The sequence below is a fragment of the Photinus pyralis genome, unplaced genomic scaffold (genome assembly GCF_008802855.1).
Source record: "Photinus pyralis isolate 1611_PpyrPB1 unplaced genomic scaffold, Ppyr1.3 Ppyr1.4_LG3b, whole genome shotgun sequence".
Lineage (NCBI taxonomy): Eukaryota > Metazoa > Arthropoda > Insecta > Coleoptera > Lampyridae > Photinus > Photinus pyralis.
The window spans coordinates 17,101,145-17,117,883 of record NW_022170510.1 but is presented as its reverse complement, the minus strand read 5'-3'; the positions used below and the strand labels follow the sequence as shown (position 1 = coordinate 17,117,883).

The following is a 16,739-nucleotide window of genomic DNA, read 5'->3' as shown; positions in this document are numbered from 1 at the left end:
TTGCATTTTTGTACACTCTTTTGCATCTTCATTCAAATACGGTCTCTGGTCCTCGTATCCACTGCAATGAAAGAGCGCATATTGTATAGGGTAGTACTTTGACGGGAGGTGTGTGAAAGTACCTATAATGCAAACGTTTCTGGAATGAGACATCTGAGAAGTTTGTCACATAAATAAGAATGAATGGATGCATATTCTGATGAAGGTGGTAGCCCATTATAGGAATGAAACGTTTTTCACTAAAGATCAGATGTAAATATACCTATACCATTGTGTCCCACTTATGACCAAGATAACTCAACAAGTGTGCAAGCGCCCCAAATTGAGGACTAGACTAGTACGACTTACTCCAAAAATTGGCATCCTATGACATTTGAATGTTGGAAAAATAATCCTCCACGTTAAAACTCGAACGTTCCAGAAATGTTAAACTATCAATGGCGAACGGAGTCGGAATTGGGGCCGTTTTTATAGAAGGCTTACAATGTACCTTTAATGTATGCATACGACTATACCATAACCAGACCAGTGCTTCGAAAAGTGACCCAAGATTGAAATCCGTAGAGTGAATTTTCTAAAGAATGTTTCCAGAACACCAGGAGACACAACAAAAAAGGAACTGGTGAATTTGACAATATGCGAATTTGTGTGAAATTGGATTTTAAAAAAGCATCAGAGCATGGAACAAACATCCAACTTGATGGCAAAGCGATTTGGATTTTTTAGTATGTACGAGAAACGCCCAGTCAGGTATCTAATACCTATTCCACTGTTTAAAATGGCTTCAAAAAACAATTTATAGTTAAGGATCGAAGATCAAAAATCGATGAGTTTCAATATTTTGATACTTAAAGGCACCACAAAGGATTTTCTGGGATGAAATTTAAGCCAACGATTTCTCGAAAAAGCTTAAAAACTGACCCATAGTAAGATACTAAGAACGAGGTACGTCGAGAAACTAAGTATACAGCACGTGGAAGACGTTATGAAGAATGTCGGGTGGGAACCGAAGATCTTTCAAAGGGTTCATGGCGCGTGGGCAGTATGTACTGTCATCCCACCCTGTTGCAGTCCGGCATTCGCTATAGGGTCTTCATTCAGTTTTTCCAGAATGGGGTCCTGAAGGAAAATAGGTTTAATGATGCGCCTACGACTTACGGTCAACTACGACCAACGACACTGCATATTAGCTTCTAGTTACCATGAAGCACGTTAATACATCGTGGTTATATAATCCATTGTCCTCCTAAACCTCATACTGTTACAATAATTAAGTTCAAAATGTCATGCAAACTTGAAATTCACAAGAGTATCTACACAGTTTAGTTGGACAGATTCCCAAAAGTGAAGTTGTGAATTTGTTCAGATATCAAAATGTTAGCCACGCAACAATTTATATTTTACATCTTCGATATTGAAAATTGAAGTAAAAGCAACGGAGAAATTCGATGACAAAATTCTGGTGGGTGATTTCGCTGAGGAGAAACTGTTATTATTCCAGAAATTCCTCGGGAATGGTTGGAGCAGAATAAAGTTAACTTTGTACCAGAAAAAGCTAGACCTCCCCTCAGCAGATGTACCATAAGCTCGGCCAATGAAAGAATTTTGTTTGCTACTGTGTTGAAAAGTTTACGACAACGGATGGGAAGCCCCTAATGAACAATAATTGCAGGCGCGCATTTTTATAAAAATTCGAGAAGTGGATCTGAACATTGTCCAACGAACGATAAGCCGTTGGTCAGCTATCAATTGTGTAGATTTGTTTTCATATTTTTCATTTCGTTGATCAGACATTTTTTCTCAAAACTTATGTCTCATACGTTATTTGCCGAGATCAATTTGAAAGGTGGCACCCACTTTTAAATGCAGGTCATGTATATTGTCTTTTTCTCTCTCTCTCTCTCTCTGGGTAACATCTTCATCGTCCAAAAATTATTATACGAGGATGCCGGGTCTGGCGAACAGATGGAATGAGTCGCTGATTCGTTACGTCAAATAAAGAACCGATCCTTATACAGCTACAGTGGACGCAGCAAACGAAAAATGGACTGTTTATACGTTTAAAGGTTTTGGTGTGATATGAATTATGGCGATTCACATGCCTATAGAAAGGAGGAGCAAAGATGATGAAACTGCATCCTTGGCCAAAAAATAAGAATATATTCGTATAAGATAATGGCACATCTATACTCCGTTGCGGCTAGGAAAGTGACATGCAGAAATTTGTATTGAAAGCTTTGTGAATATAAATCGTGTGCATTTCTTCTATTTCCAAAAATCATGCACAATATTAAAAATGCATTAGCAACTGTCTAGGATACAATTCACTGACATCCATCTTCACAGCAGTTCGAGAGTTCGCACCCCTAGGTGCACAAGCGGTGGTAAGCAGGACAGATTGAAACCTCAACATAGGCACTAGCTGTAATACCCAAACACTGCAATAAGTTGCTGCATAGTATACTCTGAGGATTGCCCGTATATTGCACAGTTGATCAGGAATAGTACTTCCTCTGGAATAATAATAATCCAAGAAAATGACGCTATTCCATCCTTATAGTGCGTGTAAAATATACACCAAATGTCACAATTCCATGTTGGTCAAAACCTCCCGCCGGTTTCCTTTGTCATTTTCCTGTGATCACAGAGTTAGCAGTCATTATATTGCTCCAGTAATTTCCCCTATGTTTCTGCAGGCAACATCTGTAATCTTGCCAGCGTCGACTGTTAAGATCTGGATCCATAATAGCAAGGAATTACCAATGCACCATCTAAAACAGAAGTGTGCAGGCACTATATCCGTTGTAGATAATCCCATCTAACTTCGTCAACCAAATTACTTGGCTGCCATGTAGATGATGAAAGTCAAGGCGTCAATTTCAATACTTTTAAATTCACTCACTTCTACATGGCACGCGAAACAACGCATCCATATACCAAAACTTGTAGCACAAATCCACAAAATCATATTGCCAAACGTTCAGAGTTCTCACACCTGCAATTGAAGAGCTACGATTTTTTTTTATCCTGACTGGTTAAACTTTCCATATAGAAAATATTAACATGTACCCATGAGAAGCTGCGACCTTAGAAGAGTGACCTATATTTCTGTCAAAGAATGTTATCTGTAAGATGCATCTATTTTCTACAACATGCAAGAACATCAATGAAACAATTATTTATAGAATATAAAATATTTGTTATGTGTTAAACAGTGCGATCGTTTATTGGGATAATTTCTTTGTCAAATTCAATGTGCGCAATCTTTTTGTTGTTGAATAATTAATTTTCGTATGCCGTTCGCTTCTTATATGAACTGATTAAGTATGAATGTTTGTTCTACACTGAACTACACTAAATGTATCGACCGTACCTAATTTTATTTAACGGTTGCGTTCTTAATTGTTACCTAATAATAAAGTAGGTAGGTATCTAATCAAAATTATAACCTTCGTATTGAAACTTGAAATGATGTGAAGAAGCTACCGTGTAGTAAATGCAACCGTTTTGTCTCAAGTTCGATGTGCTCTTTTTTTAGGTACAATTGTAACAATTGTGATAGGTATTGTAAAGGGCACTACATTAGAGTTGTATTGTGGTTAAGTGAACTTCAGGGAGACGGAGGAATCAATACATCATCCCGTCAAAAATAGAGCTAAGGCGGAGCTATTCACGTTATGTTAACCAATAATAATCCCTACAATAGGGGCCATCTTGCTATATTTTGGAAATTAAGCCATATTTGTATTGAGTTTTCTACTTCTTTAATAATATAATTGCTTTTACGGAGGTAATTAACGTCACTTTAGAATTGAAACAGTATTACGAGAGTCGCGCTTTCGATAGACTTGTGCAGACTTGAAAGGAACTTTAAAACAAAACTTTCAAATTACAATTAGTTTTATTTATACATATATTAGTTTTATGTACGTATATAATAAGTTCAAATCCACAAGACAGAAATATGAATTAAATATAGCACAAGATGCAGGTAGAATTTAAATATTGAAATTTTCAGTGTTGATTTTGAAATAAGTAAAAGTTGAGAAATTGTACATCGTACATGGAAATAATTATTTTATAAGAAACTAAATGAAATGACTGGAAAAACTGAATTGTCTAGACTAAATTACACCACAGCACAAATAACTATACGCTATTTTATCCATATAGGTACAAATATACAACATGCCACTGCAAAACCCTAAGTTTACGTAAGTATAAATAACTGCATATATAAGTGGTTAACCGAGTAAAAAGACTTAACAAAAACTGTACTTTTATGGACAATCATAAAATCTTTATAAATGAGGAAAACGTTTTAAGACTAGTGTAAATGAGTACCTACATAAAAATGGACTTAAGATCTTTATAAATTGTTTGATTTAATCTATTCTTACACATTTTAATAAAGATAGAACTCTGATTTTACAAATAGATACTATGTGGTTTACTTTAAATTTACGTATACTTGATTTGTAGTAAAGTTACGTATTTCGTTTCAATTATCACTAGAAAATTCGGAGATCACAATCTCCAATTGCATTAAATTGATACTAATTATAGGTATATAAAATAAAGATATCTCTGTACTCTCACAAATCGTGTACCTGTTATATCAAATACATTCAAAAAGGAAATGTTTTAAACAAATTTAAAGCAAATCATATTTTCACAGATTTTCTTTTAGCAAATGAGTACGATAACAATATCCTACATGGATAACTTTATAGTCTACCTTTGGCATGAAACTGCGTATTATTCTTAAATATCGTATATGTCATATCCTGTTCCTTAACCGGATGTATTTACAACTGTTCGACATTTAATAGTGTACGTTAACCAAATATACATACAACTTTGTTTCTACAAGTACGTAACAAATAGTACCGCATTTAAAGTGACCCTATCAAATTGTTGAATTTATGTAAATATTTTTTAAATAAGTAGTCACTCGGGTTTTTTATTAACACACTATAAATCTCAAGCTTATAAAGAGTATCCCAATAAACTTGCAACACATTACTTTCAGTAAAAGTGTCTTAGTTCTCACTGACCTGTTTGTAATAATCCAAATGTCGAAAACTTCAAATGCAGGCTGAGTTTCGTAAACACTTTGTTTTATACACATTAAGTAATAATATACAAAATTGGAACCAGCACATTTTCGCCTTAAAAGACGGTTCATTTTTAACTTCATTGCACGTCACACTGGCCTCTAAAACGATATTATATTATAAGGTCCTTCTCTATAAGAGTCCTCCGAATATAAAATACGGGCAAATAATTAATATACTCTATTTTTATTATCTACAATATAAATAAATAAACTATAATTTCTTCTAATATCCGCAGTTATCGCAACTAAAATATCGACTTTAATGTACATAAAAGGGGGCTTATCAATTATCATAAGAGGTCATTGTGGTTGTGTGGGGAATTTAGAAAAGTCTTGCCGAAACTGTTAAGAAGAGTTGTACAATAGCTATCACGCGATCAGTATTAAAAGTAAATGCATTTAAAATGACTACAATGTGCTGTTAGGTACATTATTGTAGTTGTACGAGATTCATTGTGGTGAGCCCTGCGGACTAATATCGTCACCGCCTGTTTCCGAACCGACTTCGCCTTTGGTTTTATTTTCTTTCTTCCATTTCATGCGGCGATTCTGGAACCAGATTTTGATCTGCCTTTCGGTTAGACACAAAGCGTGAGCTATTTCGATACGCCGCCGCCTCGTCAGGTACCGATTAAAATGAAATTCCTTTTCCAATTCCAGCGTTTGGTACCTAGTGTATGTTTGTCGACCCCTCTTCCTTTCTGAAAGCAAAGAAATCACATTAAACACAATTCATTTTTAAGCTTAAATAATATGGCGTAACTAATTCGTTAATTAGATCGTAAATCGGCGCTCGAGAATTTTGCAATATCTTCCTGTCTAGAGATGGCCGAGATGATTTATATATCATTTATAAATCCATTATAAAGGATACAACATGAGACCGCCTAGAGTACTTTTTGATTGGCGTCACAAGGACGACCGACCTCCTTTAAACACAAAGTAGAACTATAATTATTATCATCTGTATTTTTCCCCTTTCTAAAAACCATGCTAGAGGTTCTATAATTTCTGCCTATTATTATAAGCACAAACTTTTAAAATTTTGTAAGAAAATTACGAGTCTCAACATCAGAAAATGTCGGTATGTAATTTAAAATAGATCCCGTTTTAAAACAGACGACCGAGTTGCCTTCCGACAAAATGCCATACGAGAAGAAAAGTAAAGGAACAAAGTAATTATTGGAAGATTGGTCTCCAATTACGACCGCCTGCACAGCTGACACATAACAATGTGAACAACTTGACAATTCATAATTTACCAATTTAAAGTTTTTGTTCTTGCTCAAGCGGAAATTAATAACATTTTTGCGATCTTCTGTTAAGGCAAACATTGATTTTGAACATTAAATTGTTCTTAAATTGTTTTATGCCTACGGCTACACTATTTCAATGGGTGCATCCAATGAATTTATATTAGGCGATGTGCGAGAAAATAAAAGACGTTGGCGCTGTTTAATGAACGCGCCGATAAACCGATAAAAATTAAACAGACATCACTTTATTATCTACATTTTGATTCCGGTAATAAAACTTACCGTTTTGGGATGCAAGCGGATTATCCGAAGACCCTGCGTACAAAAATATGAGTAAAATTAATTTTATAACACCCAACAAATTCTTAGACAACGTACACTTTGTTAGTTGTATTTTGGAAATATCTGTACATAAACTACGGTAAGCAAGAATTGAAGGTCAGTGTTAAAGTAACTACGCTACGAGTGACAAGTAGGTATACCCAACAAGTAAGCAAGCGACTGGTGAGAAAGAAAAATGGGGTGTTTCACTTTTGAGTGCACATTATCTTAATTTATATTTATGTATGACTTGACTACTAGCATTACTGCATGAAAACAAGACAGTATCGATTAAATTAAATGGTATCGCTTTTCCACACGGCCATGTCCTCAGACAGGTTTCCTAACAATAATCAATCATAGCGCTTCTAATGATAAACATCGACAACCAATAGGAACGTTCAAAAAACCACTTTATAGTCACAGTAAGAACAGGGGGTGCAGCAAACATGCGGATGTCGAGCTTGATGAAGATGAATAGTACCTTCTGGCAGCAACACAGCCGAAGCCCAAAAAACTAACATGTGTAGGGAGAGCGGTTCGGTGCGAGCTAAGAGAACCCCCGGCAATTTTTAACTTTCAACCTTCATCTTTCCGCGTGTCCTTAGAAAACATTCATTTCCGTTAAATTTTTTATGTTGCTCATGCTTTGAGATTAAAATTCGAAATAAAGAAGACATTTATAATCCGGCAGCGAATGTCATTTTAAATTATCCCGAATAGTCGAAGTTTTTCTGTTATCTAATTAACGATATTAGATTTGGATGCAACGCTCGTGATGAACGCTGCACTACCCTGAACAAGACATGTAATTATTTTAGCCTGACTGTTCTGAGTTTGATTTATTTCTACACAGACATGAGCTCTGATTAGTTCGATGCTTCTTTAATTAACGTAGCTTTTTATTCTTTCTGAATACTGAACCGTGTGGGAAGGCTATTTGAGATGAAGGCGATTTATCATCTGTCTACCTCTATATCTATCTCGCAATCTTCACAACACCGAGAATTTTTAAATTATTTTAATTAAAAAGTTAGGGCGCTCGTGTACATACAAAATAAACGAAGTTATAAGTACTTATTAATCGATAGGATGAAAGGTAGAGCTTACTTGAAAATTTATTCATCGTCTTATTCTTTTTACCTTAACCAATAAAGTTCATGTTCAAGTATCGCGCAATAAATTTGCCAATAATCATTAGTTAATTAGTTAAATATATTTGTTGGCAATTACGGTTTCCTACCAACAAATCTTGATCCTTTAGACCAGGAAAAAATTAAAATCGCAAGAAAGAAATTAACTACAGTGCGTCATGCATGTTTTTTAAACATCCCCTTCCGCTTATTCTCCAAAACGTTCACCGATTCGGTTTCGTTTTCGAGTTATAGAATAGAAAGGCGGGCAAACCGACGGGCAGACATAAAAAGACAATGAAAGAGTAAAAAATCCTTATTGCTCAGCATACTAATAAGTAATAAACCCCTAAGGAGCATCTAAAAAAGCGACATAGCACCTCGGTGTGACCCTACGGGGTCATTGGATTTGACCCATTTTCAATAGATTTGTTACATCTGTCATATAAGTCTACTGTGCAAAGTTTCAACCGAATACGTTCAAGCGTTTGGCAGGGTCAGAGAAGCGTGAGCCCACGGGGTCATTGGATTTGACCCATTTTCAATAGGATTATTACATGTGGCATATAGGTCAACTGTGCAAAGTTTGAATCAAATCGGTCCAAGCGTTTGACGGTTATCGTGTTCACGGACGGACACCATCGATAGGCGTCATGCAAGTGCAATATCTCTAGCAGAAACGTACCTAAACATTACGTAACTCCCGCTAGCATCTATAATCACTGTGCAAAACCATTTAAATACATATAAGCAAGGATACAACGGTAAAATGGCAAGAATCGATATGTAAACGAAATATGGAGATAAAATGCAATGAAAGTTGCAGGATATTTTAATGAAAACCTGTAATTATTTTTGTATTTATTTCAGCTCAAATTGAAGAAATATGATTTATGTTATAATATAACTTATAACTTATTCAATGTCTTGTCAAGTCCGTGTTATCTCTACCTACTAATGACCACAACATTGTCGATTAAGTGGAATCATTATGGGTTAGATGCAAGAGCAGGGGTAGAATTTCTACTCCTGAATCTCGTCCTAGGCAGTGTATTTTTCGTGGCTAGCTAAAACAAAACCAATAAAGACCGTTATTATTATTATATATTATTATTATAACAAATCCTCTTTTTTAGCGCATTTTTCAACTCGTTTTGGAAGGCACAATTATGGCGACTTTCTCCATCCATCCGTCCGTCCGTCTGAGCCGTTAACTACTCCTACAGTTTTCAAGATACCTACTTAGTTCGTTCTTTTTGCATTCGGTAGCTTACAGGTCTGGCGCCTCAACCAACAAATATCTTGACGATTTATATGCGCATGCGCACAATGTCAACTCTCGTATTTATTGAGATATTTTTTGAAATTTTAACCATATATGCTCCTAGTAAAGAGGAACAGCGCATACAGCTATAACCTTTTGGAAAATACCTATATCTACTGATCAATGCATGGAAAATACGCCAAGTTACTCGCCTTAGGACGAAAACCTTGTTTTTTTTAGTTTCAGAATTATCAAATAAAAATTAATAAAAAAGAATAAGATAGCAGTTACTGAAATTATTTTTAACATTATTTAAGCATAAATATTAAATAATCAAAAAAACCGTGCGGTGCTTTGCCCGCTACTCAAATGCCCTCTAATCCTACCTCTAATCCTTTCAAGGTTTAAGAGAGCAGACACAACAAAATCTTGTAGTGAAGCTGGTGACACTGGTCGACTCCCTATCCCTATCCGTTTACCTAGCATGTCCGATGAGCATGCTGAACAATCCGTACGGGTAATCTCAACCTATCCTCTAGATATTGATTTTCAATCTTGCAACATGCAACCTTACATTATCATGCCTCAAATTATCACCAATAAATGGAGCAAATGGAACATTATCTGCCAGGATGTCGTTAATTAATCGACGTGCTGTTAAGAATCATCCTTCAACAAGGACAAGTTTCGTACGGGTGTGGCATGAAAAGTCCGACCATTTATGAACTTATTCGTGGAAAAACGTACAAGCAGCATACGTTTCACCTAGCCTTCTCCACCCTATTTGTCAACCATGTAATGAGTAAAAGCAAAACCTGCACTCAACGATGAACAATATAGCACCTCACTCCACCAACATCCATACCAAGTGAATACGAACCTGGCTGTTTGATGGTAGCAATTCTGGTCCATGAGCTGGTCTACAAGTTGTCAAAACTAACACATAACGTTCACGCCGCGAACCTCTCCAAGTTGACTTCTTGCTAAAACAAACGCCGTTTTCCTTTTTTTACGAAATCCCGGCCTTCGTGTATTCCTACTGGTTTCTCTAAACTTTTGCACACATTTTCGAACTTCGGTGTGCATGCAACAAAGTACTCTAGCACGTAGCAACACCTCACAAACTTTGGACCATCTACCACAAAAGCTATTTTTGTAGAATCTTCAGCACTTAGACGCACCAGGAGAACAAAAATTGAAGATAACAACAAGAAGAATTATAAAAAATAATATGAAGTCTCATAAACGAACACACCAATATTTATCTGTCCTCAAGGCTGCTGTGTTAGACAAATGTTAAAAAACAATAAGAAATAGAGTCACAAACAATGCAGTCGGCCATCAATTACCGTCGTTGATACAGTGAAAGAAGAGCACTTACTATATGTTTGCCTAAATATAGGGTTAAATATTATATACGTTAAGTACTTCATGGATTAACGGCTGACTAATAAGTGGAAACTTGTTATTGTTGCACCTGAGTGTATAATGGACAGACAAATAAGAATCACACGTGGCTGTATCTAAATTTGGGGCAATTTTTTAATATTTCGAAGAAAAATACTGGAAGATATATTTTGTTAATTACAATCACCGCTAGAAGGAGAAAGTAGCCCTCCAAAACCGAAAAACAAGATTTTTTCTACATTTTTGTCGAAAATGGTATTATCGGGAAAATTTGAAAATAAAATGCGCCTATGTATTTTTCTCTATCTTGTAAAACAACAAAAGAAGGGAGAATTAGAAGTAATCTTCAAAAAAAAATACCACTGTTTTTCGGTTTCATGGATTTTTTTAAAAAACTTGGATTTGGTGCACGTGTAGTGTGATTCTGGGAATATTCAGAGCCGCGAGATATATGTATACTCGTAGTTTTAGAATTACGTAATAGATTTTGACCTGTTTCTTAGAAAATTGAAGACCACGCATAAAATAAAAGAAAGTGAGTGAAATAATATTTCATTTACAGCAGATAGCGAAATCAAGAAAGCGTCGCTTTCAAGAAAAAATGCTATTATGTGGCCTACTTTGACATTCTTTAGGTATTAGTTTAAACAATTGCTGCAGAAATCCATTCGAATTAGGCCAATTAAATCAAAACTTAAAATTGTTGAGGATGAAAAATCTTGAATTTGTGCTTTATTTTGAATATTTTCGAGGTTAGACGAGTTAAAAAGTCACCTTTGAAAAAAATATCGAGAGTACCTATTACTTGATTATAGGTTACAATTGTTAATTGTATATAAATCATATAGTTAGTAAGTCGCATAATAGGCAATGTCAAGCTATAGACATATCCATAAGCTCGTTTGCTATTTGTTTAATTTACATCTATATTTAAGTTAAATGATCGATCCAACTAAGTGAAAAAATATAATTTTCAACGATTTTTGATTGTTTCTGCGTCCTAGTGTGCACTCGTAGAACTCATGACCGACATTTGAACAGCAGTGAATCCTTTATTTTTGATCTATCTGTAAGACTTTTGTAAAGATTCTGAAGGTTGATCGAAATAACTATCACATAGGATATACCTAAGGGAATAATAATGGAAGCGTAACTATAGAATGTACAAATCGCGCAGAGATAGATACTATACTATAAATGCATCTTATGAGTAAAATAAATAATTTTGAAATGAGAACTTTCTGAAACTTTACATTCAACCTATTTTTCCTCCTTTAACCAATTGTACTTAATCCGAAATCTTTTCCTTACGATCAGGAGCACCAAATCTTTCAAGACAAGAGTAAAATGTACCGTGTGTCCTATATTTTGGTTGAGACTGCAGGTACATATATCTCAGCTATACCATGTGCAACTTTTTTTTGTAAACTTTTAAAACCAGTAACAGAATCAATCTAGCTACGTTTGTTTCTGAGATACAGGGTTAAAACGAAAAGTTTGATTTTTTAAATGTTATCATATCTTACTATCCATGTAAGGTATAGAAGACAGTTAAAAAACTGAATATTTTAGATAGAAATTTGGTATTTTATAAATGCACTCTATATATTTTCACTACAATTGTTTTTCGTTCTTTTTCCTGGATACACTGATGTATCACAATCTATAAGCTAACACCATTCATGATTAAGGTAGGTAGTACGAAAGAGTTCTAATGACGTATCACACAACCTATGTTACCGTTTAAAAAAATTCAAGATGACGGTCTCACTCAAAAAGCATGTTATGTAAAATAGTATATTAAGATACAAGTGTATTATCAAGTCTTTAAAGCACGCGCAACGAGTTTAAGGGCACGACGCAAAGCGGAGTGCCTTTAACGTTGCAAGTGCTTTAAAGACCAATTATACACGTGTATCTTATAGTATTTTTTATTATACCTGCAGTATAATTTAAAAATAGGAAATACAATGAAATCATATTGACGTTATACTCGAATACATGTCTAATTAAGTGGGCTGGGTGTTCGTAATTTCACGATTGCCATGGAAATGTCACTTGACGTTTGCTTATAAAAATCATCGTCTTTGTGAATAAAACGATTTCCGTTGAAAAAGATAATACACCGTCCATTAAATCGATTGTTGTAAAATCTAAACAAACGTTGGTAGGTGTAAAAAACTCCAGTAAAGCCTATTATAAAGAATATGAAAAGTTGTTTCCATGGATGAATAGGAAGTTACTTACGAATAAAGTCTTAAATGCATCGATAATGCTAGCATATATGAAGGAAATGTCAAAGGTATTTAAATCTTCTATCTTTTGGTGCATTCATTCAAAACTTCACTTATTGCTGGGACTAAAAAGTGGAACAGATTTAGAAGCATACCCTAAATTACGCGCTTTTGTAAAAGCTTCAACCAAAGGATAGGTACAAGCCAAAGAAATGTTCTGCATTTACAGAAAGCGACTTAGGAAGATTTTTTATTTCACCCAGATGACAGTTTCAAAAGTCATACTTGAAGTATCGTTACTTAGCAACTTTAAAGCACGTGTGTTTTAAAGGCCTTTTTTCGCACGCATTTGAGTGTTTAAAACAGAGATTATGATTCAGGTATAATAAAAAATATTTTAGTGTAGTAGTTTAGTGTAGTATAGGTACAGTCGGAAAACGGTGTAGCAATATTTCATTTGAAGGCTCAACAAACCACAACCCAAACAACTTGAGCAGATTAGGCTATCATTAGATGAATGCCTGGATGAAGCTAAATTCAGATATTGAAATTCAAACTTTTTTTAAAGAAAGAGCAAACTGCATAGCCTAGTATGGTTGCTAGTCCATTGCAAAGAGGACGCAATTTTATTTTTGAGATATCAAGGAAGGGTTAGTCTAAAGTTATATCCAAGTTTGTGGAGTTGCAGTCCTTGGCCCGCGGCCGCCAACTTGAAAAAAGGAGTGTAGATGGTTTTTATGATTTATCTAATATTGGTCCCACAAAAAATTTATTAGACATTTTTTTAATAAACATAAAATTCTTTACAACTTTGGTCCAGTAACTTTTAGTCGTAGAACCAAAAATTCCTTTTGGAAAATGTGCTGAGGAAAATGTGCTGAAAGCGCAGGAAGATTCAATTGTCGGTCATCCAAAAGTAGCTTTAGCAACTAAATACATATTTGCACCGCGGATAGTAAAGAGCACAATGGCAAAGAGACTTGGTTTTATTATTTTATTACGCAAAGCGCAAAATTCCATATAAAAGATGAAAGGAACCAAAAATAATGGGCTATGAAGAACAGATGCTTGAAGAACATAACAAAGGATTATTAATGGTTGGATATGTACATACTGCATTTTATTGCATAAATTGGAGCAAGTTTATTTCAAAGTTCTTGTTATATATGCCCCAAGAGGTTCCAAATTGTATTTTTGCTCTATATTATTTCATAGTCAACTGTGTGAAAAGCTTTATCATCTGAGACAGCAGCCACCTTGGTGGCATAACTATAATTAAGGGTCAAGTAAATGTTTGCCATTTACCAATGTAATTATTATATGTCCGAACGCATATTGAAACTTCTGGTATCACTTCCGGTTTAATCCACGCAACTTTTGTTTTTTCGACCGCATTGCCTGTCTCTTTTAATATATTTGAATAGAGCAATCAATTTGCGATACGACAGTATAAAATATGCATATGGCTGATATAAAAAGGAATGAAGATTCGTGAATTCGTGATTCAATATTTAGAAAACTTATGTAATCTAGCATACCGTGTGCTGTCAAGATGCGCGGTGTCTGTTGTGTTACACGCAGGGGAGATCATATCGGGCTACAATAAATCTTCAGAAGGAAACATTGAACAAGTTGATGTAGGTCTTTTCTATGTGATATGGCAGCAGGCATGCTAGATTTGTAAGTTTTCTAAATATTGAATCACGAATTTCTCCAATTTTGGCGCATTTTCCAAGGAAGTTAGGTGTGCTATTGCAGCCGCTTCGCCCGTGGTCAATTTTCAATATATTTAGTTCGTTCTTTTTGAATTTGGTAGCTTATAGCTACGGCATCTGAGCCAAGAGAAACCTTGACGATCAACGTTCTTATTTATTACTATATATTGTTGAAATTTGAACGGTAGATACTCCTAGTGAAGGCAAACATATAGGATATAGTAAAAATCGAGGTAAAAATCAAATGTGCGTATGCGCAGACTGCGCTTATTTATGGAGATACTTCTTTGAAATTTTAACCAAAGATGCTTTTAGTAAATGCAAACGTATCTCATATTATAAACATTAGATTGTGCAGACGGAGTCTATGCGCATTCTGTGCAGTCATGCAGTGCCAACTTCCTTATTTATGAAGATATATCTTTGACATTTTAACCATAGATGCTTATAGTTTGAAATTTTTACCGCAGATGCGCTTAGTAAAGGCAAACATATTGCATATTGCAAAAATAAGATGCGTGAATGCGTAGATTGTGCAATGCCAATTTTATTATTTATTGAGAGCTTTGGTTGCAATTTTAACCATACATGCTTTTAATAAATAAAAACACAGCCATAGCCTTTTGGGAAGTACCGATAAATGCATGGAAGATGCGCTAAAGTCACTCGCCTTAGGGCGAAAACCTTTTTACTTGTTGTATATATCAATATATGCATAATTGCATATTTTATACTGTCGTACAGCAAATTGATTGCTCTGTTCAAATAAAAAAAACATAGCCATTGCATTTGAAGAACAAAAGTCAATATCCGATCGGATAGATCGTAATGTCTCATATTAGGGCAAACGTGACATGTTGAATCGATTTTTAGTAAATCACAGAATTCGATTTTCGAGTTTTCCTTCCAGCATGCTTTTCTCTTTGAGAATGTTGTTTAGGACTACCTATTAACGCAATTCCTCGAACCAAACACATTAATCAGTTGACTAAAAGCATAACAAAACCACTAAATTTTTCTATGAAGTAGTAGGTGAGTTCATCCTATTGTCGACGTTTCAGCAAGGATATGTGAAATACCTACGTAGCACTGATTAATTTAGGGCATTCTTGACACTAGGGTACCTTAAAGAACGAATATTTCAAAGTAAATTGATTTAGTCTCGGATGTCACTTTGCTGGTTTTTAAATTAATTGCGGTGTATAAGTTGTTTAAATTGAAAAAATTCGTGCGGTATGATAACAACTTTTTCTTGTAGAAAATCAGCCGACAAAGTTAGTTTTAAAAAAAAGTTACTATTAATTAGAGAAAAAGGTGTTGCCTAAACCAATTTATACTGTTGGCAACATTATCCTATAATCTATTTTTGCTTTTGCTACAATGACAGTATTATTCAATGGTGTTAACTTTGTTCGAACTCACAATAAGGATTTTAGAGCTCATTATTCATTCAATTCGCATATTGTCCTATATACTAATTATACATTTAGAAGTAGGTAGGTAACAACAAGCAGAGGAGACCTATTGTTACACTTGTTGGGTTGTGAATCGTTGATAACCACCTCGGTACACACAAACAAAAGAATGACGCAATGAATTAAAACAAGCTTACCTACCTACCTAAATCGGTTTTGGGAACCACTATAAGGAAAGAATTCGTTGTGCAGCTAAAAAAACGATTTCCTTCCTTCGAATATCTAAAAACTCGAAAGTAGGTATATATAATTAGTGACGCTGTCAGTTTTCATAACTGATGCCGAAATCTACGACCCCTGATAGCGTTAGGAATGGTACCGACATTATTAGAAAACGCTTTAACGGAAAACATTCTAAACGATTTACGTGCACGTCAACCCACATCAACCTACCCATATCTGACTGTCAAAAATCGACGCGTTAGTTAGAATATGGAAAACCAGTCGAAATTAAATACAGTACATCACAGTCTGATTGTCTTCATATCTTTACCTCTGAGGGGACCACCGGTAAACACGAGCAAACGAATCTCAAAATGGAAGACCGGACCTATTATGCTATTATAGATTATTCAATTGTATGTCGACAGACAATGACGAGTAATATTTCCCTGTCGCTTCCTACTGAGATACGCTGATATCTTTGTTAAGGTATCATTTTTAACTTAGTGCGAAAGGGGACTTCTAAATAATGTTGTTTATATACTGCTTTCATTAATCACAATCATTTTAAACGCAAGATTTAGATAAGCCTTAATTTTTGTATTTATTCAAATTGATGGAAAATTATTAGACAGTTGAAATAATATTCCAAC

At 34.9% G+C, this 16,739-nt stretch overlaps 1 protein-coding gene across 16 annotated transcripts in view; it reads right to left on the bottom strand.

Moving 5' to 3' along the window:
- Positions 1–5,282: 5,282 nt before the first annotated feature.
- The window catches only part of LOC116166335 (homeotic protein antennapedia-like), a 269,786-nt gene continuing 258,329 nt past the window's right edge, over positions 5,283–16,739 (bottom strand). For 15 of the 16 annotated variants that reach the window (XM_031481268.1, XM_031481275.1, XM_031481267.1 and 12 more), the window contains 2 exons: positions 6,658–6,690; positions 5,283–5,820 (listed from right to left, as the gene is read on the bottom strand). In XM_031481268.1, coding sequence (XP_031337128.1) covers positions 5,570–5,820; positions 6,658–6,690 — 284 coding nt within the window. In that variant the 3' untranslated portion in view covers positions 5,283–5,569. The remainder of the gene's footprint in view (positions 5,821–6,657; positions 6,691–16,739) is intronic. The other variant, XM_031481283.1, reaches the window with a different exon arrangement.